The sequence below is a fragment of the Alexandromys fortis genome, unplaced genomic scaffold (genome assembly GCF_014885135.2).
Source record: "Alexandromys fortis isolate MF-2015 unplaced genomic scaffold, M_Fortis_MF-2015_v1.1 scaffold_59, whole genome shotgun sequence".
Taxonomy (NCBI): Eukaryota; Metazoa; Chordata; class Mammalia; order Rodentia; family Cricetidae; genus Alexandromys; species Alexandromys fortis.
The window spans coordinates 4914909-4940720 of NW_026067943.1; the positions used below are offsets into that span (position 1 = coordinate 4914909).

Below are 25812 nucleotides of genomic sequence, written 5' to 3' on the forward strand. Positions count from 1 at the left end.
TGATTTTTAGATCTCGTCTGATACCAGGGCTACCTGAAGTTAGCCAGACCACAAAGTCTGAGGCCATAATCCTTCTTCACAAGACTGCCTTCTCTTCTGACATCAGCTGAAAGTTCTGGAATTCCAACAACTCCCGGGGCTGACTAGAGCTTTGCAGGAATCAGGGAACTCACTGGAATTGTATTCACAGGCACTGTTGTCATAGAAAATGACTCAGACTAAAACCAAGTCACGTGAAGATGCACAGCGAAGAATCTGAGAGATCACTGCAGGGCATGCCTCTCTCCTTTCATCTGTAGATGATAGCACACAGGAGTATTCACTGTTCAGTTATGGCTGGGACTTCATTAGCGAACCCTGATTGATTGGTCTGATTGGACTGTCTACCCATCGCGCCTTTTCTAGATGTCAAACTAGCACATGTGGTCTAAGGGGTCCACTATGAATAACAAAGACCCTTTATCCCTCAGAAAACTATGGGAGTTTAGAAGTTTCTTCCTGTAAGCCTGATGTAAAAGCTAAGCACCCCCCACTTTCCACTCCCCCTCCCCAAGACAGGGTTTCCCTGTGTAACAGCCCTAGCTGTCCTGGAACTTGCCCTGTAGACCAGGCTGGCCTCGAACTCACAGAGATCCACCTGCCTCTGCCTCCAAAGTGCTGGGATTAAAGACCTGTGCAAGTACTGCCAAGCCTCGCTTAAGGCAGGGCTGAATTCTTTCCTGCACACGCGATTAAGTTAATATAAATTTCCCAAATGCTTCCTGCTCCTTGTGAGCAGTGGCGAGGTTGGCTCTGTGTTTTTCCTTGATTAACGGAGGCCTAATAACCTTAGGACGTATGTAGTGGGTGAGATGCGGTTTTGCCCAAAATCTGTTTGTGTCCTGACTCGAAGACGTGACGGTGACTGGCTTCCTGCCTGAGCAGCTTTTTCTGTGTCTTCTGTTAACTTCCTCCTAGTCTGTGCTCTGACCTCATACTGACCAGAAGCCAGTGGACACCCAGTAACAGTCTAACACCTGGCAAGATGCGGTGATGGCCCTTAAGCCACAACTGTACTGGTCACATTTCCAGACCCTGTTTTGTTTTGATAAGGACACTCACCTGATGACTGGGAAGACTTTCGTCATCTAAGCCCAGGCTCACGGGCCAGTCACACCTGCAGACCAGCTGCCTTCTTAACCCTGGTGTCATACCTCCCTGCCCCCTGTACCTTCCCCACATGAGCCTGTGTTTAAGGCTCGGCCTCTGCCTGTGCCGGGTCCCACCTTTGCCTTTAAAGTGGTCCCTCTCTTTCCTTCGTTAGTTTATCCTTTCCCAAATGCTCACATCCATCTCTGAACATCTCCCACTGGAAAACAAAGAACAAGAAAATACCCTTCAAGCCCAGCTCCCTCTAGCTACCGATCAATCTCCCCTGCATTTTTTCCCACTGACACCTCTTTGTCATATCACATTTTCTCCTCAGTCCACTCCAACCAGCATTCTCCGCCACCATCCTACTGAAACTGCTCTTAGCAGACTCATCTCCAGGTTACCTATTCTGATCGCCAACGTCTCTTCTTGCCTTGGTTTCACAATGGCCTTCGATACAGCTGACCGTCCTTGCTGGGCCTCCAGGAGGTGCCCTCTTGCTCGTTTGCCTTCTGCCTCTGTGGCTCCTTGTCATGAGAGCGCTACATCAGAAACAGACAAACACGTTTGTGCATTTCCACAATGTCAGAATTGATTGAGCGGGCCATGGATTCACAAGGTGCAGTGCTTTTAATGGAGACAGTGTGCCAGATAGTCCCACCTTTCCACGGTAGCTTAGCTAAGGCAACACAAGCTCTTTCCTTACAACCTTAATTGCAAACATTAACTCTACGATGGCGCATCACACGCCACACAGCATCTCTCTCTAGGTGTGCGGAGACTGAAGAGTGACTGCAGCAGTGTACGCCCAAGAGCTTCTCAGAAGAAGGCTGACAGCAATGTAAGGAAAATCTAAATCGACGAGAGGAGGAACCCAAGCCTCGCTGCAGGGAGAGCAGCTGTCATGTCAGCCACAGGTGTCAGCTGCAGGTCTGAGAGTGGAGGGTGGAGCTGAGTCTGACTGCAGGGGCTGAAGGGCGGGACAGGCCGAGAGGAAGGAATAAACAGGGGATGAATGGCAGGTCCCGGCTGTGTGGGCAGAGGGAAGTTGACTAGCCATGTCAACAGTGGGGACTGAGCTGAAGACCAGGGATAGTCGGGAGTTCTGTCTGCCAGTCCTCAGTGCACACACACACACTGGCCAGATGACAGGTTAGTGTGACGTCACCATCGACAGTCTGGGTGTCTACCTCTGGGCCCAGTCAGAGAGTTAAACCCTTTCTTGTCAGTGTGTCTGTTAAAGTCTTAGGCCCAGGTTCCCTGGTGTGATTTAATACACCCAGATAAATTTCTAAGGTGGTACCCTTTTCACTCCCGGAACAAGTCCTTTGTCAGGCGCTGCTGAAGAGATGGTACTGGACATGGACAGATGGTGCTGTGTGTATATGCATCCAAGGGCACAGGCGTCCTCCATCTGCAGCTAAAAGCTACCCATGCAATGGAGTCCCCCGGGGAAAGGCGCGGCTGTTTTATGCAGTGTGGAGTAACTTAAACCATGGCAGCATGATCTTAACGTTTCCTTCCCAGCTTTCTTTTCTGACCTCTCCACTTCTGATAAATCTCTAGACATACTCTGAACTTGTGAATTCCCTGGGGAGCTTGGCCAGCCCCTGTCTGATTCCTGCCTTGACCACGCCTTGCAATTCCAAGTCACACGTCTAAGGCTTAACACCTTTGCTTGCCTGTCTGACTACAGCACAGCCAGAGCACGGATCTTGCATTTCCACCAATGTCTTATCCTTCCCTTTGCCTAAATTTCCCCAGGCTGTTACATAGCCTCTCACCCACCTCTCACCCATGTGCCATCCTACCCTCTATACCCAAAGGCCTATGTAGCTCATTTAGCCTCCCCTAAAATGTTTTCCCTCCTTTTTTTTTTTTTTTTTTTTTTGGCCCAGCTCACTGTTGGGTACAGAAACTTTCACGACAGTGTGACATTTCTTCAACCACCCAAAGTTGGTATTGCTTAGCTGCTGCTACCTTTCTCTTCTTGAGTTCTGTTTTCCCACTTCCTGTCAGCTGATTCTTTCATTAGTTTGTCACTTCTCCTAGCATGCAAACTTCTTTGAAAGTTGGAACTTGTTTACCATTTCATCTCAAGAGCTTAGCAAAGCCTCTGAACTCTGCTATCCATTGAAGATACTCGCGTGGGGCTCTACAGCTGGGATGCTCCTGGAGAGTTTCGATCTCAAGTGACTTCATCAGTGTAGCTCAGGCCTATACAAACTAAGAGGCCATGACATCACTAGGCAGTGTGGCCAATCACTGAGCTAAATATTGTTATGCAGCACATAACTAAATATCGCAGGTGTTCCAAAAGGGCAGTTGAGAGCAGTTTCCCCAGGTTGTAGTCGCTTGTTTTGGGAAAACGTAAAGCCAAGTAACAAATGTAAATCTATTTTTAGTATCTCTGCATTTAGTAACAGCTCTTTACAAATGACAAAGGTACAGTTTTCTTCCTCTCCAGGCAAATCGCTTCCACCACTTTTGTCCCTGTGGTAGGCTTCACAGAACAAAATTGATCATGTATCCCCACTTGAAATCAATGCCTTTGATGGCCCTATCATCCTGTGTCTAGATCCTAAGGAAGCCTTGGTAGTGCAAGCAGAAGAGATACAAACCTAGAAACGTTGCCTGGATCCCAGCCTACATGTCATGTCTCCTGCCAGGCCCCTTCATGTGTCATGTATGCCATTCCTCAGTCAAGCCACTCTTGTTAGCTTCTTTTGTGGCCACGGAACTACAGGCTGAAAGAGAAAGAACTTCTTGCTTGCATTACATAGGTCTATGATCTACTCTGCTCAGTAATATTGATAATATAGAAGAGGACCAGGACAGACTTGTGACGAGCTTGTTTGTCCCCCCCCCTTTCTCTGTCCACCCCTGTTCTACCTGTCACTAGAGCATTCCTTCCTATGATTAGAGATTACCCGAAGGAGGCTAAGGGAGGGAGGGAGGACAGTGAGTAGGGAGTATGCTTGCCTGGCTCCTTACCTGAAGTGGATACAACATGAACACAAGCTAGCTAACTGCTGTGCATCCTTCCAAGAACCAGGGAGGTACTGATCACATCACCAAAGGCAGAGAGGTGAATAACAAAGCTTTGGATGTCAATGCCTTAGCCTCGGCCTGCTTGGACTTCTAGCTTCCGGGCTGCCCCAGGCAACTGAACCTCTACATAGGGAATACTGTTCTCAGGGTGACACCTGGTGGCCAACAGTTGCAGAACCTCTGTTATTTACACTTAACTGAGCCTCTTTCCTTGTCACCCAGGCTCTCCCATCCCCCAAACAAACTCAGGCTCTGAGAGTGGGAAATTGCTCACCGCTTCATCTCTAGGTCTCGGGAGAAATGGAGTACCTAGGGCTGCTGAGTGTGTCACCAACAGCTCGACAGCTGGGAAGTCCCTGAGATGTGTGGGGTGTGCCAGCAGGACCTGAGAGCAGTCTGAAGCTGGGGTCTAGAGAGAGCTGCTTTCCAGACCCCCAGAAACAAGGGAGAGACATTCAGGTGGCCAGAACTTTCAGATCTTGTCAAGAGAGATAGTTTCCTTGTCTTCATGTGGCTGGGTCCCGCTTGTTTGTTTTCATGTCTCTTTACACTGATCTCACACTTTTTTATATTCCTGTAAAATCTTCCAGAGATAAAAGGCCGAACAATAATGTAGGGATTTCAGATGCTAACGAGTGAAGCAGGGCCTGGTTTTTGTCAGTGCCTTCTTCAGTGCCCCTTGCTTATGCGTCTAGCCAGCTCCTTATTTGGCTTGTGGGTAAGACCCATAGAGAACTGGTTTAAGACTAGGCCTCTGGAAGCATGCCTGTGCATTTGGTACCTGGGATAGGGCGAAGCTTTCTTCTCCCTGAGCTGATTACATCACACGTTGGATGTGACTTCTAGTCTGAGGGTAGTAGTATAACAGGATGGATTCAAACTAGTGTGATCAGAGGAGAGACCAGGATGTTGGTGGTTCATCTATGCTATGGACAAAAGTAGAAGGACTGAGGCAGAGGATGAAGTTCAGTTGGTAGAATACTTGCATAGCATGCATGAAGTCCTGGGATCGAGCCCCGGCACAGGCATAAGCCAGGTGTGGTGGCACACCTGCAATCCCAGCATTCATGGTGGAGGCAGAAGAATCAAAAGCTCAAGGTATCCTTGGCTACACAGCAAGTTTGATGCTAGCTTGGGATACATGGGACCCTGCCTCCAACAAAACAAAATAAGTTAAAGGAACTACAGTTGGCTGGCAGCTGTTTCCAGAAGCCTATGACTCAATGTCTCTAGCTTTCTGATGCCGTCACGGATTAGAAATGGTCCTAGAGGCAAATTTGCTGGGAGACAGGCTTTGACCTTGTATAAGGAATCAACTCACCGATACTGAGAGCCGAAACTGTTGCTCTGGACCGTGTGACTGTCACATTAATGTTCAGGCTTCAGTGGAGTAAGCCGCTTATTAGGGAGGTGGAGAAAGGGCAGGTGGGAGCGAATGGAGCAAGTAAGACTCAAAATCTTCCAGAGCTGGAGTGTTGTGCTCCAGGGTGCGTGCAACTGCCAGACCTGGGAGAAGTAGCAGGAAGCGTTCAGAAGAAAAGGTCTGAGGAGTTGGGGAGATGGCTTGGTGGCTAAGAGCACTGGCTGCTCTTGTAGAGGACCTAGGCTCAGTTACTAACTCATAGCTGTGTACCAGGAGATAGTGACACTTTTCTCTGACCGCTGCGGGCACTAAGCACACACGTGGTACCCATGCATGCACGGCTGCAAACATTCCTACGCATAAAATATGATAAATTTTCCCGTGAGCTTGTAATACTAGGACACTAAGACTGAGAGGGACTCTCTTCACTCTGAGAAGCGCAGCCCCTTAGGGAGGGGCACAACTGTCCCTTGGATCCCACTTGTCCTACGAGGTAAAGTTAGGACAAGCCAAAGCCTTCCTGCTTCCCACAGCAGGGCTGGCTTCAGAGAACGTGTTCCCCAGTGACTAGAAGCTGAGAACTCAGGGAGATTGGGGGCAGGTTCAGATAAAGCCACCAGTGACTAGATCCCTTAACGAACTATTAAGAGAACCCGGCTATTTTGGGACTGTCTTTACTTTCAGGGACATCTTTAATCACTCGAAACTGACATTCTGACCTAGGGTGGCCTGATCCTCAGAGCCCCCATAGGACTTGTGGCCCCTGTGGACCATTTCTGGTGTCCTCAGGTTATGGGAGGACCACAAGCCAGGCGATGGTCTTTGCCCAAAGAGTGGTTCCCCCGGGAAGGAAGGAGCCTCAGCTCATCCCTGGATACCTTTTATACCCTTGTGGAGGAAGGAAGGGGGTGAGTCCGGAAAGGTCTCAAGGTGCTGAAAACATACCGTCCCCTTTGCTCTACAACCTCCTGACCACATTCCTTCCTGCTGCTTCATTCTCCCTGGAGTCCTGGACCGGGGAAGCGAGGCCTGGGGGAGCTGAGCAGAATAGTTCTGTGGCGTGGCCAGCAAGGAGCTTGGCCTGGCCCCTTTCCTGGGGCCAGACCCTGGGACCCTTTCCCAATTTCCTGTCTCAGATCTGCTGAGCAAGCACAGGCCTTCCTCCTGGTGGGGGCAGCTGGTGTTAAGCCAACAATTCTCCAAAGTTGAGTCACTCAATGTCTTTCCTTCCTCAGCTTTCCGTCCTGTTGGGGCCTCACTCAGATAGGGGCTCCTCTGCCAGTCTGTCTACTGAAAGCCACGGGTGGAAAATTAGAGATGCCGTTAGCGAAACCCCACAGATCTTCAGTCATGGGCTTGGTTTCTCTCCTAGGCCAGTGATTTCCTCTCCAGTCACCTCAGGAGCCATTTACTCTTCCTAATCTGATGGTGTTTTTTTTTTTTTTTTCAACTGAGTGTACCTTTCTAAAACTAAGACATTGATACACAGGGGAAGGCCTGGGCTAACCTAATTGGGTTAGAAGCCTCCATGTAAGAACTACTCTGCACAAGATGGCAGGAAACTATCCAGCTATGTCTTCTCCACTGATGCATGACATAGATTTATTCTTCCGTAAATAAAAACAATTCTGTTAACTTATTATTTGCTGGCTAGGACTTCACAGTATGTAAAGCTCATCTGTTGTTTCTAAGCCGCACAACTCTTAGGTGAGATATTGGGTTAGTTACTCTGAGTGTGTTCACGTGTCAGGAAAAGACAATAAAGATGGTTATCCTGAGTCAGCTGGCTGCTAAGGAGAGCTGGATCTCACCCCAGCTCGGGAGGCTCTGTGCAATACCATGTACCACGGCTTTCTGATGTGCCTATGAGGGCATGGGGAAGGAAAGAAAGAGAAAACCAGGCATCTGTGGTCCTGTGTGAGGAAAGCTGCTCTTCTCTCTTGATAGCTAAATGCTCACCGGGTCACCTTGAGAGTGTATTTCACCAGCTGCTTCATGGGACCTTCCTCTGTCCTGCCCACTGGCTCTCTTGATTGCCAAAGCCCTCTAACCCAGCAGAGTAGGACATTAGCCTCGTTAGTGTCGGTGGGCAGCAGCACACTCTCCTCACCCAGTCCCTCCAAGCCTGTGCCTGCAGGATATCTCTGGTCAGGCCCAGCAGGCCTGGGGTTCTGCTTGCCTCAAGACTGTACTGCTAAAAAGGGCTTATCTTTGCACAAAAAAAAAAAATTAATGGAAGCCTGGAGTCAGAAGAGCCAGCAGAAGTCATCTGCCTGTGACGACTTGTGTCCCCTGCACAGTATCTCTGGCTGGAATTTTCCTAGGTGCTGGTTGGAGAGCTCATGGAGGGAAAGCCACCATTACCTAGGCTACCCTTGACGTGGTTCACACGCCACCCTGGTGCTGCCATGGTCACATCATTTAATCCTTGTAGCCTGACCATTTGGGGAAATTGAGATTCAGAGATGAAGTAACTTGCAAAAAGTCACATAAGGAAAGATGTTTCCAGTCTCTCAACCTCACCCTGCCAATGCCAATGCACCCCTGCAAAGAGGTGCCCGGATATGGTGACAGTGCTTTCTGGTGAGGACTGACCAAACAGGAAGGCAATGGATCTGTCTCTCCTTATTGAGACACAAATGCACCTTCTCCGCGTCAGTTTTGTCAGCGGCATTAGACTGACACCCTCTAGCCGCCATTCCCTAAGCCCAGAGCTTCGCGAGGCTTCATTCCCTCCCTTTCTTTGTGTATATGATCACAGGAGCTGGACGAAACATTCTTACCTGTTTGAGTCAACCAGCTTCCCAAGAGCAACCCGGCCGCTCAGGCTGACCATGAGTTCCTGCCTTGGGCTGGCTATAGGCCAAATTTTGGCAGTGACGCCAGAGTGGCCAGACTTCTGTGGAATTCAGCATCCCAGGAGGCTCTCGGTGACTGGAGACAGATCTCGTGGTAGCCAAACCCCACAGGGAATAAGCCCTCAGCCTCTAGCAGACAGCAGGCTTGTGGGAGGAGCCAGGGTGTCTCTGCCTGGCAAGGGACAGTCCTAAGGGACTCTCCTCCTGGCCTCCCTCAGCCCCTGAGAAGTCCAGTCCACAAGCTCAGTGGAAGCAAGGGCAGGAGAAGCTCTTTAGGCGCCACCAAGAGTAGCTGAGGCTCATTCCCAGGCTCTTGCCCTGAGGACTGCCTCTGGGACCTATTCTCCCAAAGCTTTGGGGAGGGCACTTTGACTTTCATTTTCTCCTTGAAGGTCTCACATGTATATTTCTGTGCCTGATGAGTGCCTTCTGGGAGGCCTGAGGAAGACAACAGGCAAGAATGAGTCTAGATGCTCCACAGATTTGGCTTGCGCTGCCCTATGCCTGAGTAGCTGTCTTGGAAAATGAGAGGCCATGACACTGCACACATGGCCTAGAAAAGAAACCAAACAATAAGGTTAGGCCCAGAAGGCACAGGTATTTTTCGGATATGTAGGGAATGGAGGCTAGAAAGGTTGATTCCAGCAGGGCTGAAGCGATCGGGAATGTTAGGAAAGAAATATCTACCACATACAGCCATTGTTCGATGTAAGGGGGAGACCACATAAAGGGCACATGGTAAACACCCAGGGAACTTCAGATATAAACTGAGAGAAACGAAGAGGCACAACTAGGGAGAGGTTTTAGGAGGGTAACAGTTGGCAGTGAAGAAGGAAGAGCAGAGGCGACTGAGAGGATTGGGGAACTCTCGTGTAAGCCAAACCTGATAATGCTTAACCAAAGATGGCAAATGGAAGATGATGCCAGGGGAAGGCTGGAGGAGCCCTGGGGATGAATGGGTTGGGTGCCCACCAGCTGGCATAATGTGGGGGGGGGGGGACTCAGTGTCAGGACTCAAAGCAGGTCTCCCTCAACCAGTTAGAGTGCTTGGACGAGAGGGCTGGAAAGGCTGGTGTCTGTGGTGGTGGTGGTGAAGGCGGCTGATAGGTAAGATGGGCTTTCCTGGCAAGGGGTACTAAGGACACCACAAAGGTCATGCCTGCTAGTGAACAAAATCCCGTACTGTGGGAGATGATACCATCATCGAAAGATTGAGGTACTGAGAAGGCGAACGCTTCTACTTCCAGGTAGGAGCTGGGAACTGGCCATAGGAAGCTAGAGGACAGAAATGGCCAGACTCAAACCCCGGGGAAGTGGGAAGCAGGAGGTGAAAGGGCACTGAGGTGGGGATAGGGTTTATCTCCAGGGGTGAAGGGCACCGAGAGGGAAGTGAGAGCCAGTTCGAAGGCACATTTAGCCCACTTCACAGCCCTGGGTGGGGAGGTCCACTCTGACATCACCATCGGCCCACTTGGCACACCTTGCCTTTAGAGAGTGTTTCCGGCGCACTGAAGACAAGCTCCACACACACGTGCCTGAAACCCAAGTGTAAGACAAACCGGTCACACGCATCTTTGATCCTGTCAGGACATAATCAGAATCACAGCTGGGCGGAGAGGAAGCGTGGGAGTGGAGCCATGTCGTCAGGCAGGACTGTAATTCTGCAGTTCGAGACAGCAAAACAACGTGGCCTTGAGCACATTACCCTTGTTAGCGTCTTACCCTTCCTTCTGGGTAAGAAGGTTCTGAGAAACAAGCAGCGGCCCCTTCCTTTAGCTCCTTCTCCCTCAAGGGTACAACCTAGCCCAAAGAGTGGCTCAGACCCCTAGTGAGTCCCCAAACTGAACCCACCCTCCAGTTCATCCCGATGAGAAAGGAACCACATCAGAACTCACGCATCGACCCTGCCCTACCCCAGTCCCCATCACCACACCCTCCTATCAGAAGCCGGGCCTGTGAGTACAAAGTGAACTGGATGTGCAGTGGGAGAACGAAGCACAAAAACTCAAGCAAGGCTGCAGTGAGTAAAATGAAAGAGGCTTGAGGAGGGCTTAGGCTCCCATCAGTAATTCCAAGCCCCACACGGCCTACTCCTTAACCAGCAGCAGTCCAGAGGTGAGGGTCCTCGAGGTCTAAAGTCTGGATGTCCTGAGCAGACCCGGGGACCCCAGTGCAGCCTTGGCCCCGCGCTTCTCTTTGGTGTCTGCTTGGAACCTTGTTTGTTTTAATCTCTTGTGGCTTTCTTTTTTGTTTGTTTTGTTTTTGTCTTCCAGAGTGGAGCTCTGAAGGAACCCGACTCCAGCAAGACCCCACCTCAGCGGCCACCGCCCCAAGGTTGTTTACAGTATATTCTCGACTGTAATGGCATTGCAGTAGGTCCAAAACAAGTCCAAGCTTCTTAAAGAGATCGGTAGTTAATTTTTCAAAGCAGAAAATTTAAGCCAAAAACAAAAAGAAGAGAAAAGAAAGGAAGGCGGGGAGGGGAGCGGCGGACCCTCCGGCCAGTGCCGCCGCCATGTCCTTTTAGTGCTGACTGGACTGTTCCTCCTATGCAGGGTCAGCTCCTTGTCCGGTTGTTTACCTGTCGCTGTCTGTGCTTGTAACGCTTCTACGTTTTCTGTATAACTCGTGGTTCCAGGGCTGTTTGTCAACAGTGTACAAAAGAATCGTGCCTCTCGAGTCCAGTGTGACTATCTTCTGGGTGGTTTGATAGTGTTTCTTAAGCATCACACAGTGAGGGCTGAGATCTGAGCCCTGCAGTGGACGGGGAGAAACAGCCACCCGCAAAAAGACAGCCAGGCTTCTCTCCTCCTCCCCCAGGCTCCCACTCACCTCCTCCCACTTACCTCCACGAGTGCTTGGGATCTTCAGTGAACTGTGTTTTACTTCCTCCCTGCATGACTAGGGTAAATAGATAGCACTTCTAAGAGATTTTGCCAAGGTCTACTTTTCATAGTTCCATCCATTGGATCTGAAAGCATCCATCTTTTTCTCCATTCGCTATGATCTGGTGCAGTTTGAGTTTGTGAATAAGCTGGCTGTGCCTGTAGAGCTCTTGTGTTTTTAGTGACGAAATACAAAGAAGCAGCTGCTTCCAGGAATGTGTTCTGTATTTTAAGTACCCGTGTTCCCTTCATTTTGATTATTAACTAGCTACAAGGTTTAAAAAACTAAGGGGCCGCCAATGTGCAATATCCAAGTGATCTCCTATTCTCTGTGTGTCGATTCTCAGTGCCTGCTGTTGTTTCTTTGTTGTTGCTGTTTCTAAACTGGCCACGTGTGCTTCTGTGGAACTGGGGCTGCTGTGTATTCCTCAAAGCTTGACCTATGAAGAGAGCTGGTTTTCCAGCAGTGCTGAAGAGAGACCCCAGGGAACGACTGACCTGAGAGGGAGTTAATCATTTCCCAGGCTTCCTCACAGGAGACCGAGTCAGCTACGTCTCCTGTCACCTGAGTGGGTTCTCTAGCTACCTAGCTCTGGTCTTGACCACTTTAGTTCTTAGCCTGGCCTCTTTGGAGAACCCAAACCAGGGAGCTTTCTGGAAAACTCTGGCCCAGGTGTTGGTATGTGTGTTGGACAGAGGCCCCATACTTTGGAGAACCCTTGCCAGTGTGTCTGTCCTTCCATCTGACCAAGAACCTTGGGCAGATAATGTAGTTGTTAATTAAGCCAGAACTTGAGGTTCAGTGCCTCATCTTGCCATCTGCGGGCAGAGCTGGGAATGGAACGAGAGGCCTTCTCCAGCCCCAGAGCCCATCCAGGAGCTCAGGTCAGCTTCTGGATCTACTTTTACATTCCCCACCTTTCTGGCGACATGGCCAGGTTCTGGACTGCCAGGTCTGAGGAGGGAGTAGTGTTGGTTGTCAGGGGGCACATGCCCTGGTTTCTCTTCTGGCTTCTGGAAAGTTCTGAGGCTCTAGAAAAATGTGTATAATGCGGATGGTGGTCAATCAGTTGTGTGTGTGTGTGTATATATATTAAGCATATATATATATGCATATATGCACTTCCAGATGGGTTAAGAATCAGGTCCTTAAACACCTCCTAGTCAAAAGAACTGCTCAAAGAGAGGAAAGGAACATTTCACAGAACGGAGGAATACATTTTTTGTTTTTAAACTTTTTTTTTTTTTTTATGTCTAAGCGGTGAGCTGATGGTGGTGTTGCTTCTCTGCATGTTATCAATGTGTTATATCCAGGTGCTTTTCATGTGACATTTGTGAGCCACAAAAACAAAGTTGCCATTTGAATTCAGTCAGGCTACAGGGTGGTGTCAGCCAAGGCCTCCCCCAGGTGGGGGTTAGCCGCTGATTACAGTTCCCACTGCCACACGCAAGCAGACAGCATCACCTGACTATCACGTTCCCTCAGGCAGCATGCTAAAGGACAACTCTGTGGCCTGGGGGGCACTTTTGTCACATTGTAGGGTTTCTGTTCAGGTGTTCTGTTCCCATTTCTTTTCCAATGTCGTCCCCCTGTTTTGTACTGATCTGGCTGGGACGTCCTCAGCCGATGCCAGAAGTGTGATGAAGCCCCTCTCTTTTGTGATTCTCTTGTACAGCTCAATGTGCAATAAAGGAAAAGTTATATCTGTCTGCAGTGTTAAGTTGTAAAGTTTCTGGCTACTCGATTACCTCTGTACAAGTGGGGAAGCACTCAGGTTTGTGATACAAGAGGCTGAGCTCTCGCCCTGGAAGACACGCTGATGCAGTAATGATGCTCATGCAGGAATAGTCTTGGTGTCAGACTTCAGGGGACAGAAGCTGGTTAACATGAAACAATTGGCAGGTCGTGTAGTTACCTGATGTGGCTTTGAACTCCTTAAACGTCCAGAATTCCACATATCTTACCTATGTCTTTTTATGTGTACCATCCCCTGCTGTTAACTGGTAACTGATGATAAAGGGGAGCCCGTACCTAGAAGGAAGATGAGCTGGCCATCCCCTGTTCACAGTAGCATAGACACGCTTCAGCCTCTGCAGAGGACATAGGAGTGTTCTGGATTCTAGGAAGCGAACAGGGCCAGCCTTAGCTGTGGCAAGCCCACGAGTGTAAACTTGGACGAGGCGAGAAACTGGATTTTCCAGGATAATTGGGAGTCATTTCCTCTAGGCAGTGTGTGTCCATGAAGTCATCTTTTGACTTCAAAGATGTGCAGATCCCCTTCTGAGGAGTTTGAATTGATTCCACACCTTTCGTCCTTCACCTCTTAGACAAAGGAGGGCTTTTTTTGTCAACAGGCCATCTATCTGATGGTTCTGTGTCTCATGTTGGGTAAAAGGCATGCTGTTATTAAGGGGGCTGTTTGCCAGATAGTGCCCACAACATCCCTGGGGGAGCCTAGGGCTTGAATGTCTGGAGACTTTCCCCACACACCTGAGCGGTTTGCCATGTCGGGGGGGGGGGGGGATGGCAGGATGGCACTCAGGTAAAGAGGGCCTGGGAAGAAAGGATTGATCCTGGTCGTGGGAGTTAATGCACCAGTGAAGCCCAGGTGGGGTGGGTGTGGCAATCAGACACCTGCAGGCTTGGAGCAGGATGAAGGTAGCCCCATGGAAACAATGTCAGTCAGTGATGATCTTAGAGCACAGAGCCTTTTCTGAACAGCTTTCTCATCCGTTATCATCTCTGGAACAACTGCTAGCTTTAAAAGATAATTGTAGGACTTTTAAATGGGTTATGGTTGGAGAGCCTGAGGCCCGGAGAGGCTTGGCATCTTGTTGGGGGGGTGTCACTGGCAGAGAATCTCTTAAGTGTTCCGGTTCTTATTCTAGTGTTTGTGCCCTGCTCTCTCCTGCATCTTCTGTGTAGATTTGGGGGTTTCTTAGGAGTCCTTAGTGCAGGGTGGCTTCTTCCTGAGGACTTTGCGAAGCAGAGCAGAGTCCTTCTGGTCTGGGGCCTTCTGTAAGGAAGCTTCTCTTTGTGGGGCTTTCCAACCCTCTGCCTTTGTCCCTGCCCTTCTGCCTTCTGCTGTGACTTAAATGGCCAGTCTCTGAGAAGGAGCAAACAGTGATGCTGTTTTGTCTAAAAATTCCCTTCCCTGCCCTCAGAGCCTTGGGTAGCTACTTACAATATTGCTTATCCTTTAGCAATGGTCTAACCACACAGTTTGAGATATAGATTCTACTAAGGAAACCCTTTGATATGGTTAAATTATGAAGTTTTTCTTGTACTGAACCTAGGGGGCCCTGGGCAACCCCAAGGAATGCAGCCCCCAGGCAAGGTGCTGCCTCCACGTCGGCTCCCTTCGGGACCATCACTGCCATCTTCTTCCTCTTCCTCCTCCTCCTCCTCTTCCTCTTCCTCGGCTCCTCAGAGGCCGGGCGGCCCCACCGCCACCCACGGAGAGGCATCCTCCAGCAGCAGCTCCCTGGCAGAGGCCCAGCCACCCCAGGCTGCTCCACCACAGAAGCCCCAGCCTCACCCACAGCTCAAGTAAGATAACCCAGCAGTTCCTCACCCCCTTCCTGTCCCTCCTCATGGGCTGCGGGCCTCTGACCTGTTATAGAATCACCTTCAGGTTGCTACAGATAGTTGATGATTTGGGGGAGAGATTATTGGTGGTGATGGTTGTGGGTGTTGTGTTTGTTTGCTCTTTTCTGTGTGTGAGAAGGATGTCTAGATTGACTTGGGAGGGGAGAAAAGAGGGAAATTCAGTTTTGCCTCAGGGTGAGCTAGCTGCTGACACCCACCGCTTTCTTCACAAGGGAATGCGGCAGTGCCGATCCATCTCTGTCTAGCCTACAACCAACTTGGGGCGCCCACTCTTTTTCCCCCACATGCCTGCCTCCTAAACTTAAAAACAAACAAAAACCTTCAAGTCTTTCCTACTGCTGACCCAAGGGTATACAGTCAGAAAGGCTACCCAAAGGAAAGGGGAGAGATAGTTAACGCCCTCCCAACGCTGGCCTTCCGCTGTCTGGAGAAAGTGTAGGTAAGGCACCAAAGATGGCACTAGTAGAAGTTCAAAAGAGTTCCATCCTCTCTGGTGCCCTCATTCTCGACGGTCAACCCGGAGGCCCCTCCACGCTGTTCCGCTGCTGCACAGAGAGCCTTCTGTTGAGAGCCCTTAGGAAGCAGTAGCTCTGTCCTTGAGAGGGCAGCCCCAGTACAGTCTGCCCCACCCACTCCCCAGAGCCACACAGGCTAGTCTTAATATCTCTCTGTAGACTACGTCACCACTCCTGGCAGAGAGAGCAGCAGCTCTGGGGACATCGGAGTGACCTGCTTGTAGGTCAAAAGCGGTTCTCAACCTGTGGGACATGACCCTTTGGGGGGTTAAACGACCCTTTCACAGGCACTGCCTAAGATATTTACATTATGATTCATAATAGTAGCAAAATCATTACAGTTAGGAAGTAGCAATGAAGATAATTTTATGTTTGTGGTCACTACAACATGAGGAACTGTATTAAAGAGTCGCAGCATTAGGAAGGTTGAGAACCTTGCTCTAAGTGCTGAACACTAGAGAGAGGCTGTGAACTTTCAGAGTCCAGGGAGAGCCTGTGGATTTTACACACAGAAGAAAAACTTTGCTTAGAGCCCCCATCGACATCAGGCAATGTCAGGATTGGTGCCTGAGTGTCCAGATGGGCACTCCTCTAAGCAGCATGGCTACTCTTGTTCTCCAGCTCAAACCAGTAGTCCTTCTTATAGCCGACTCTGCGTCACCTCCTCAGTCCAGCAGTTTGTCCTTGCTGATTGGGATCATCCCAGCTGCCCTGGCCGCAGTATAAAAGCGAGCCTTTGGGTTGTCATCGCCTCTGGCTGAAGCTGACGAGCAGAGCCAGCCTCTGATGAGCTAGAGGCTCGTACCCGGTGCCCTCTGCTTGTGCAGGCAGAAGGCTCCTTCCCCAGAGGCCCGCATGCTAGGGCTTGTCACCAGCCCCAATGAAAGGCAGGACACTTGTCCGCAGTCCCTGTGGGAGGAGAGAATGACACACAGGTGGGACTTTCCTGGATGCACCCAGCATTTAGAGAAGGACGGAGGGCCCAGAGCAGGTCCTAGAGCCAGAAAGACCCAGTGGGAGTCAAGAGACAAGCCGGGCCGCCGGGGAAGCCAAACCTCATGTTTCCTCCTGTATTGTGGTGTTGGCTTCCCCCCAGATGCAAGCCTTCACAGTTTTTCTTTCTGAATCACTTGTTATGAAAGGATAAGTTCCTAAAGTGTGTGTGTGTGTGTGTGTGTGTGTGTGTGTGTGTGTGTGTGTGTAGGGGTGGTTGGGTTTTGTTTTCATTATAGTATTGCTTAATAATCATGGCCCATTAAGGTGCCTCTTTTGCTCCTTTATACCCTGAATCCAACAAAGCTCATATCAAGGTTCCTCTGAGGAAGGCTACGGGGGTGACTGTGATCACAGAAAGGACAAGGACATGGGCTAGAGATGTAGCAGGATCAGTACAATGCTTGCCTAGCATGCACAGAGCCCTGGGGTTGACACCTCCCATCCCTGCATAAAACATGGTGTGGTGGTACATGCCTGTCATCCAGCACTTAGGAGATAGAGGCCCAAGGGTATACTCACTGCACAGGGAGTTCTAGGTCAGCCTGAGCTACAGGACAGCCTGTCTCTAAAAAAAAATTAAATAAATAAATGCAAGACCAGGGAAATGGAGGCATTCACTTTGTGGATCAGGCTGAAGGTTCCTTTGAAATAAGAGAGAAATCGGAGAAACCAAGAGAACTCAGAGGTCCTCATTCTACCAGAATCTTCATGCCACACACGAAAAGCCCAGGGTCACAGTGACACATGGCTTGCCTGAGGTCACTTGGTGGCAGAATCAAGTCTCTGAAGTTGAGTCCATCTTGACAGTTGATGAAAAAGAGAGGCCAGATGCCCCAAAGAGCTGGTGTCTGCTTTTATCAGAGGAAAGGGGTGTGAGATGCCTAGATCCATACTTAGAAGCTGAGAACTTTTAGCCTCAAATAAAAGACCCAGCCTTTGAGTCACCCATTCTTCCCGTTTCCCCTCTCACTTTTGCCCTCCTCTCTGGTCCCACACTGCTCCCACCTCTTCCTGTTTCAGTCGCTCTGAAGGTGAGGAAGTAGCGAAGGGCTTCCTAGCGCCTTGCGCAGCTCTCCCGGCCCGTCTCTAGCTACCCTATCCTCCCCGGGGTGGGAGTGGGGAGTTCTTGTTGCCCACCTTCCTGTGACAGCCCTTCGCTGCCTCACCAGGAACACCCTCCTCACGTTCTCTCTGGTTTTTATCTTCAAGCAAGTCGCAGTCCCTGACAAATGCGTTCAGCTTCTCTGAGTCCTCCTTCTTCCGGTCTTCAGCCAATGAGGATGAAGCCAAAGCGGAGACCATCCGGAGCTTGAGGAAGTCCTTTGCCAGCCTCTTTTCAGATTAGCTCTTCAGATACACGAGGGCACCCGGCCCAACCAGGAGAGGCATCTAAGACATTCACCAACAACAACAGTCTGCCATGTTTGGTAGCGATGTCCCATGACTTGACATGTGTGGCCCCTTCCTCTGTCCCTTGTGCTCAGTAAATTTGTGCAGCCCGGAGATGACCAGATGACAGTCTCAGGGCAGGTGCCTACCCTGAAAGGTACTGACAGGAGAGGGAAGGGCTGTTCCCCTGTAGTCTTAAGAGCTTTATTCTAAAGTCATCGTTGCTGTGAATTTAGTGGCCTTATTGTGACAGAGCCATTGTGTCTTACCCTTCCCTGTGAAGCCAGGATCTCCATAAAGGAGGACACCTGGCAGCTGAACCCAGCTCAGACACAGAACTCAGCATGTCCTCGTAGTCAGTGCTACCTGTGGGAAGTATATACTTACAAGTACTATTGGCTCTGAGTTTTAGGAGTTTCCCCCCCAGAGCCGGGTGTCCTGCAGCACCTTTTGAAAGCACACTCACCTGACCCCGCCCTCTTTAGGATGCTGTGGTGGTGAGGGTCCTTGTGTCTGTTGAAACAAGAGGATGAGGACTGCAGTATCGCCTTTCTCCCCTCCAGAGAGCATTTTGTTGTGTGACCTCCCAAAACTTTGCTGTGGAAGAGAATGCATGCCGCTGTAACAGCAGTACACCCACCTCTGTGTTCCTCACCTTGTGATGTCAAGACCGTGGTGTAATAAAAGCAGCAGCGTTAACCGGCATCTGATTCGGCCCTGAGGTCCCCCAACCCTGCCCCGTCTAGGTTGAGCACATATGTGGGGCATGATGGTGCGTTTGTGAGTAGGGAGTGAAAAGTGTAGCAGGGTGAAACTGTGTGCATGAGTGTGTGTGTGTGTGTGTGTGTGTGTGTGTGTGTGTGGTGGCAGGTGTCTATGTCTGTGCTGAGACTGTGTCTGTACCTTAAATCACATACTGGCACTCCTGACAGCTCCCCAGTGGATCTGTCTGTCCTAGAACCACCGGCTTTCCACCAACAGCTTGGCATTTCCACCCATTTGAGTCAGTTCTGACTCTACTGCGCATCACACCCCTGCCTGCATACCGGCCAAGTCGGGCCCACTCCCAGTCTTTCATCAGTATCCTCAGCTACAGTCCCCAGGGCAGGGCCAACAAGACAGAAGCAACTGACTCTGGTGGATGAGGTCCCCCAGCTGTAGTTCAGGGGGCAGGAAGGCTGCTGCTGGGATGGGCTCTGGGGGATTTTATCCGACGTCCTCACAATTCCCTGAAGAAGTTTCCAAAGACAATGCTCTGGAGATAAATTTCACGTTTAAGAAGAATCAATGTGTTAGCATTTTAGCTACATAATTCCCTGTATGTGATACGAATTCAACATGTTAACGTTCCTTAAAATGCCACTGTCGAACCCCTGCTCACAAGCAGGAGTTCCAGGAGGTTGGAGAATGAATTTCAGTGGTACCAGGTCCCCTTTCTGAGTCACATCTATCCCGTGTTGTAGAGTCTAAGGACTGAAGCAGGCAAGACAAGAATGGCACGTGACAGATGATGTCCTTCCATCCCTCCTTGCACACTACAAATACTTAGACACTGAGGGCACAGACAGCCAAACAAATGACAAGGAGAATCGGAATCAATCTCTCTCTCTCCACCCCCCCCCCTCTCTCGAAGGAACCCAGGGCCTCAGGGCCTGCCTCACACTAGGCAAGAACTGTCCCTCTGCCTGCATCCTGGGTCAGCATATGCATTCTGTTTTTATACCTACTTGTGTGTCTTCATAAGACAAATGAAGATCCAAAGAAGCTATTAGATCCAAAACACACATATATACCAATGGAAATGATTACTTGAGGATGTAAACATACAAAGGGGTCTGGTCTAAAGCCATGAGCTATGGGAAAGGAATTTAGATACACACAGGGAGATGGTGAAGGGGAAGGGCCACACATCTTAGGCCTTGTTTGAAGAAATGACAGTGCTCCAAAATCCAGTAACTTGTTGAAGGTCGTCCAGTTGGCCATGCGGTGGAACTAAGATCTAAACCCAAACAATGGGGGCTCTGAATGTGGCTCCTTGGGTACAGCCCCTGATACACGAGTATGAAGACCAATGTTTGGATCCTCAGATTTCATGAGAGGAAAGAAAATCCAGGTAGGCATGGTAGCCTGCCTATAATCCCAGAGTGTGGGAGTCAGAGACAGGAAATCCCCAGCGCAAACTGGCTACCCTGACTAGCTCAGACAGTTCTAGATTCAGCCAGAGACCTTCTCTCAATATATAACATGGAGAACAAAGAAGAAAGACATCCGGAGTCATCCTCAGGCATCCACATGTGTTCACGCATATGTATGCACACCTGCATACATGTGTTCACACACGCAGAAGCATACACACATGCGCACTACAAAGAGAAAGCCAAGCAATAGCACAGTAGGGCATATGGCCTTAATCACTTAACTGTATTTTATTTAATCTTGCAGGGTCGATAAGAAATAGTTTTTCTGGGTGGTGGTGTCGCACACCTTTAGTTACAGCACTTGGGAGGCAGAGGCAGGTGGATCTCAGTGAGTTCAAGGGCAGCCTGATCTATAAAATGAGTTCCAGGACAGCCAGGACTGTTACACAGAGAAACCCTGTTAAAAGAAGAAGAAGAAGAAGAAGAAGAAGAAGAAGAAGAAGAAGAAGAAGAAGAAGAAGAAGAAGAAGAAGAAGAAGAAGAAGAAGAAGAAGAAGAAGAGAAAGAGAAAAGAAAAGAATTTTATCAAATTTTCATAGGGTAACCACATAATAAGGTATATACAAACCTAGCCAAGGGGAAAGAGGATGAGAGGTTGGTGGGCTTGTCACCAGAGTTGACCCATTGACCTAAAACCATGAGTAACATGCACTGTGTGTCTTATTCTGATCCAATATAATTCTTGTTCTTTAAAAATTACTCATTCTTCCACATGTGATGTCAAAACCAAAACCACAAGGAGCTTATTTAGAAAATGAGTCACCCTGGAGGGACTGTTGAGGCAACAGAAGGGGGGGTGTTATATACTAGAGTCATGCAGTACCCTAGTCTAAGGGACATAGGGCTTCTACCCAGAGCCTACTAGTAGATCTGAACCAGGGGTGGGAGTGTTCCATTGAGAGACGACCTCTTGGTATTTACAAAAGATGGTCCCAGAGCCTTGGGAAACAGTGCCTCCTAATAATCAAACAGCCTGTGAGTAGTGCAGGCAAAACGGTCAAAAGTTGGGTCAAATGGTTGCTCCTAGTCTGCTGTAGATGTGTAGGCGTTTGGTCCATAGGCCAACTGCTGCCCTGTAGCTTATTGGAATTCCTTCTGACGTTCTCGGCCCAGATGAGTAAACAGTAATCTTCATCCCTGCCCTCGTGGGGCACCCCAGCTCCCCAGTCAAGGTGAATAAATTCTGTTATGTATTTGTTGGTATTTCTTTGTTGTGTACTTACTGAGCTCAACAAATTTCATGGGAAGAATATAAAACTGAGCTACACAAGGTTTCTGCATTCATGAAATCCACAACTATCAGGGGAGATGATGTGGAAGGAACGGAAAGTGTGCTGTCTTCAAGGAATGCAGTCATGGTGTCAGCTTGGAAAACGCTAAAACTTGCTGGTTATCGATGAGAATGTGGGAAACCCTACCCTTACACACTGCTGGTGGGAGCATGTGTGGGCACTACCACTGTGGGGGATCATTTCCTACATCCAGTCAGTGCCCAGCTATGCTTCAGGAGTCTCATTTCTGGACACTTCTAAAGACTACATATACACAAGGAAGCAAACAAAAGAGTGTTTGTTGCAACATGAAAAAAAAACAAAAACAAAAACCAACCAAACATGGGGACAAACAGCTGTCCCTCATGGAAGAATTAAATCATATATTGTACTCTTTCATAAACAAGAATACTTTATGGCTTAAAATATGTGAGGAATTCAGATAGGTTCTGATAAAATATAGAAAGAGAATGAGTAAGATGAGCTACGCCAGCGGAAGATGGACAGCAAGCAGTACGTGTCTCAGTGGAGCATATGTCTAGCTCCAGGTCAGAAAAGCCTACGCGGAAGGCAGGGGAGAGCTGGGAAGAGGCCACAAGATCAGGAGGCCTGTCTGCTGGGAGGGGAGTGGATGTAAAAAAATTCACCGGGTTTTACAGTTGAAAGCAGCAGCTAGCCTTACCGCCTCTTTACGATGAGGACATGTACCACAGTCCTGAAGGGGAGTAGTGACGGACAAGTAAATGAGCTTTAGTCCTGTCGCCACGGTCAGTTGGTCCTTCAGAACGGGTCCTTCCTGAGACAAATGGAATGGGTTTCATTCCCAGGGAGAGGTGTAGCAAGGCAGGTGACAGGCCAAGAGGAAGTGGGAAGGCAATTTTAGCTGGTGGCAAGAGCCTGAGTCAATCTGAGTCTGTACCCAGGCTCTGGTAATTATTGGTTAATTGATTTGACCTTACAAGTGATTAGCTTTTCTGTCTCAAGTTTCCCTTTCCTGGGTGAGTTTAAGGATTAAATTAGCTAAATAGCTGCTCCTAACAGTGGCTGTTTCTGAGACTATCGTAATAAATTCCACCTCTGTCTATCTCAAAGAACACCCTAGTCAGCACCCCGTCCCCTTTCCTATGACTCCTCCCAAGGCAGCCAAGTCCTTTTCTCCAGCTCCCAGATTGGTGGGCTTCTAGGGCAATTTAAGCCCAGCTGAAGTGACCCGAGGCCGTAGCTGTTGAAGAATTAGAGTTGAGGGTGGACACCTGGAGAATCAGATGCAGCTGCCAGGCTTCCCACTGGCAATGATATATCGTGAGTGCACAGATGCAGACACACACACACAAATACACACACACACAAACACACACACACACCAGTAACCTTCGCAGGTATAGAAATGAAAATCCCATTCATGGAATATTAAATTAGATTTTATTTTTTAAAAGAGAGGGTCTCATTATGTAGCCTTGTTTGGCCTAGAACTCACTACTACCAGGTTAGTCTTAACTCACAGAGACTGATTTGCCTCTGCCTCCCAAGACCTGGGAGGAAAGAGCAGGTAGCACTATGCCTGGCTCATAGTTTTCCAGTATATATTTTTTATATTTATATTTTATTTTTTAACGTGTGTGTATGTGTGTGAGGAGTGTGCCATATGTGAATACTGGTGTCCAAAGAAGACAGAAACCTGAGATGGCCCTGGAACTGGAGTTCCAGGCAGTTGTGAGCCAAACTCCTAGCTGAACTGGGAATTGTACTCAGGTTCACTGGGAGGGCGATGCAGGTGCTTTGCATCCGAGCCGTCTCTCCATCTTACGGTGGTCTAAACACACCTCCTACACCGTCACTCCCGCCATGGTTTGGATTCCTCCAAAGCAACCCCTCTGGGAGACAAAAACATGTATTCTAGCCAGACTGCTGCTTAGACGCAAAGGGTAATTGCCTTCAGACCTGTTGTAAGTACATTATTTGAATTTTTGTGACTTTTCAGAAGATCGGGAATTTGAAACCTAGGAATCCAGAGGTTTCCTTCACAAACTGCTCTGTGCGTTCTCTGTGTGTTTTAGCAGAGTTCTGACACCCAGAGAATAGTTGAGAATTGTTGTTTTAGGAGTAAATCGGGACTTAAAGGAAACACTCCCTCTGGGAATCAAATCGAAAGGTTGTGAGGTCCAAAGCATGATGGTCCTATAAATGGGTGAGAACTTTTTTTTTTAAAGACAGGGTCTCATAATTGAATGCTCTGTTTCCACTCAGCCTGTCAACTGTAAATATGTAGAAAAACAATTCAGTTAATCATCCCTTCTGGTTTAGCCTCTTACTCAACACGCCAACAGTCTGAGAATTTGCTCTTTCTCTCACAGTCGCACACACTTTATCCACTAGCCCACTGGGCTATGTTTTCAGGCCTCTTCTACTCTGACTTTGTGGACCCTATCCCCCCTCTGCTTTTGTTGGGGTGATAACCTGATGGATGGTGGGAGGGGCCATCGGAGACCTGGTACGGGGCTTCACCCCATTTGTAGATGAATGCTCCCCAAGGAACACTCCTCTGGTCCTTTTCAGCCACTTCTATATCCACACCCATCTCTTGTGATAAGAGTTTCCACCCGTCAGCTAAATCCTCCAGGCAGAAAGCTCCTCCGGCGGATCAGGTTAAGTTCCGTGACCCTGTTCTTTTTTTTTTTTTTCTAAAAAAAAAAAAAAAAAGGCAAGAAAGAAACTTCTAGTTCTAAATCTACTTTTCAGGGGAAGGTTGGCTCTGTTGGATCAATCCTGGGACAGCCATGGCTTGGGTTCTTGACTCCTGGAGATTCGCTGTAATGACAGGAAGTCACAAGATTAGGTCCATCGACAAGTCCAAAAAGGATGAACTACCAAAGAGGAGATCTCAACCACTCTGGCCCCTGATTAGCTGGGGCAAAGGAACTGGAATAAATTTAGGCTGCTCCTTTTGCCTTGGAAGTTTCACTAGGGCTGACACACCATAACCCTAATCTAGAGAGTCTTTTTGGGTTTGAATACTTAGCATTAATACCAAGGGCTCAGCTGGTAGGGTGCTTACCTAGCGTGAACGCGGCCCTGGATTCGATTCCCAGCACTGTATATAGAAATGGCGGTGCGGAGACGACGTTCAGAGATGGCACCTCGCAAGGGGGAAGGAAAAGAAGGAAGAACAAGTCATCAGCCTTGGGCCTCAAGTAGCCGAAGGAGAGAATGTATTTGGTGTCTGCCACATTTTTGCGTCCTTCAATGACACCTTTGTCCATGTTACCGATCTTTCTGGCAAGGAAACCATCTGCCGGGTGACGGGTGGAATGAAGGCCAAGGCTGACAGAGACGAGTCCTCTCCCTATACAGCCATGTTGGCTGCCCAGGATGTGGCCCAGAGGTGCAAGGAGCTGGGCATCACTGCCCTGCATATCAAACTCCGCGCCACAGGAGGAAACAGGACCAAGACCCCTGGACCTGGAGCCCAGTCTGCCCTCAGAGCTCTTGCTCGCTCAGGGATGAAGATTGGGCGGATTGAGGATGTCACCCCCATTCCCTCTGACAGCACCCGAAGGAAGGGGGGGTCATTGTGGTCGCCATCTGTGAACAGGACTTCTCAAATTATTTTCTGTTAATAAATTGCTTTGTATCAGCAAAAGAAAAGAAAAGAAATGGCGGTGCAAGCTCAAATCCTCAGCATTTGGGAGGTGAAGGTGGGCTGAGTCAAAGCTCCAGGCCGTCTTTGGCTGCATAGATTGAGAGCATCCTGGGCTACATGAGGCCCTATCTCTAAAACAAACGAATCAATATCACAGCAAATAACTGCTCGATATAGTCCACATATTGTGAGAAAGACAGTCGGTTATTTTTTCTTGAGACCATTCTTTTGCTCGGCTGGTCTTCCGTATTAGGGCTTCAGTCCACACCCCCACTATCATAGCTTCTTCACGGGGCTTCCTGCTGTACTCTCCCACCCATTTCTACCAGACACACTCTGTCTAAAATATCTGACCTTGTCACTTCCTGATCAGAATCTTCTCAGTGAATCCCCAGGCTTAGGAAGCAGAGTTCAAACTCCTGAACTTGGCGTTGAAGGCCCTGTGGAGGGAGAGTGATCTTTATTTCCCAGGGAGATAGCACGCGCATCTACAGGCCGTGGGGTGGTGTTGGTCCATGGTCTCCCGCTCACCCGCTGGGAAACTTTCCTCATTAGCCACGCCTGTGGTAGGAATAGCACCTACCTCCTGTGGTTGTTGTAAAGATTCAATATGATAGCATATTCCAAGCTTCCCGGCTGGCCCCTGATGCAAAAGAGGAAGAGCTCCGAGCTGCCTGACTCTCCTCAGTGCGGCTTTCCAACTTTATCTCTCCACTTCAGTTGCAACTACATTGATAGAAACTTCAAGATCCTTGTTCCTGCCTTCTTGCTCCACCCACAGGCTCAGGCCACCACTCTGCCCTCTTGTCAGCTCCTTGAAGCTGAGTGTGTGTGTGTGTGTGTGTGTGTGTGTGTGCGCGCGCACGCGCACGTGCGTGCGTGTGTTTGCACATGTGCGTGCGTGT

At 49.2% G+C, this 25812-nt stretch overlaps 2 protein-coding genes across 3 annotated transcripts in view; both read left to right on the forward strand.

Annotated features, from left to right (window-relative positions):
• The window catches only part of Syn2 (synapsin II), a 150394-nt gene extending 131891 nt beyond the window's left edge, over nt 1-18503 (forward strand). Inside the window, exons 11-13 of one of the 2 annotated variants that reach the window (XM_050148555.1) lie at nt 10677-10737; nt 14586-14838; nt 17619-18503. In XM_050148555.1, coding sequence (XP_050004512.1) covers nt 10677-10737; nt 14586-14838; nt 17619-17754 — 450 coding nt within the window. In that variant the 3' untranslated portion in view covers nt 17755-18503. The remainder of the gene's footprint in view (nt 1-10676; nt 10738-14585; nt 14839-17618) is intronic. The other variant, XM_050148556.1, reaches the window with a different exon arrangement.
• A 5228-nt stretch (nt 18504-23731) lies between these two features.
• LOC126505433 (40S ribosomal protein S14-like) lies at nt 23732-24884 on the forward strand. The gene is made up of 2 exons (XM_050148312.1): nt 23732-23758; nt 24369-24884. The coding sequence occupies exons 1-2, from the start codon at nt 23732-23734 to the stop codon at nt 24882-24884; spliced, it is 543 nt and encodes a 180-aa protein (XP_050004269.1).
• The last annotated feature ends 928 nt before the right edge of the window (nt 24885-25812 follow it).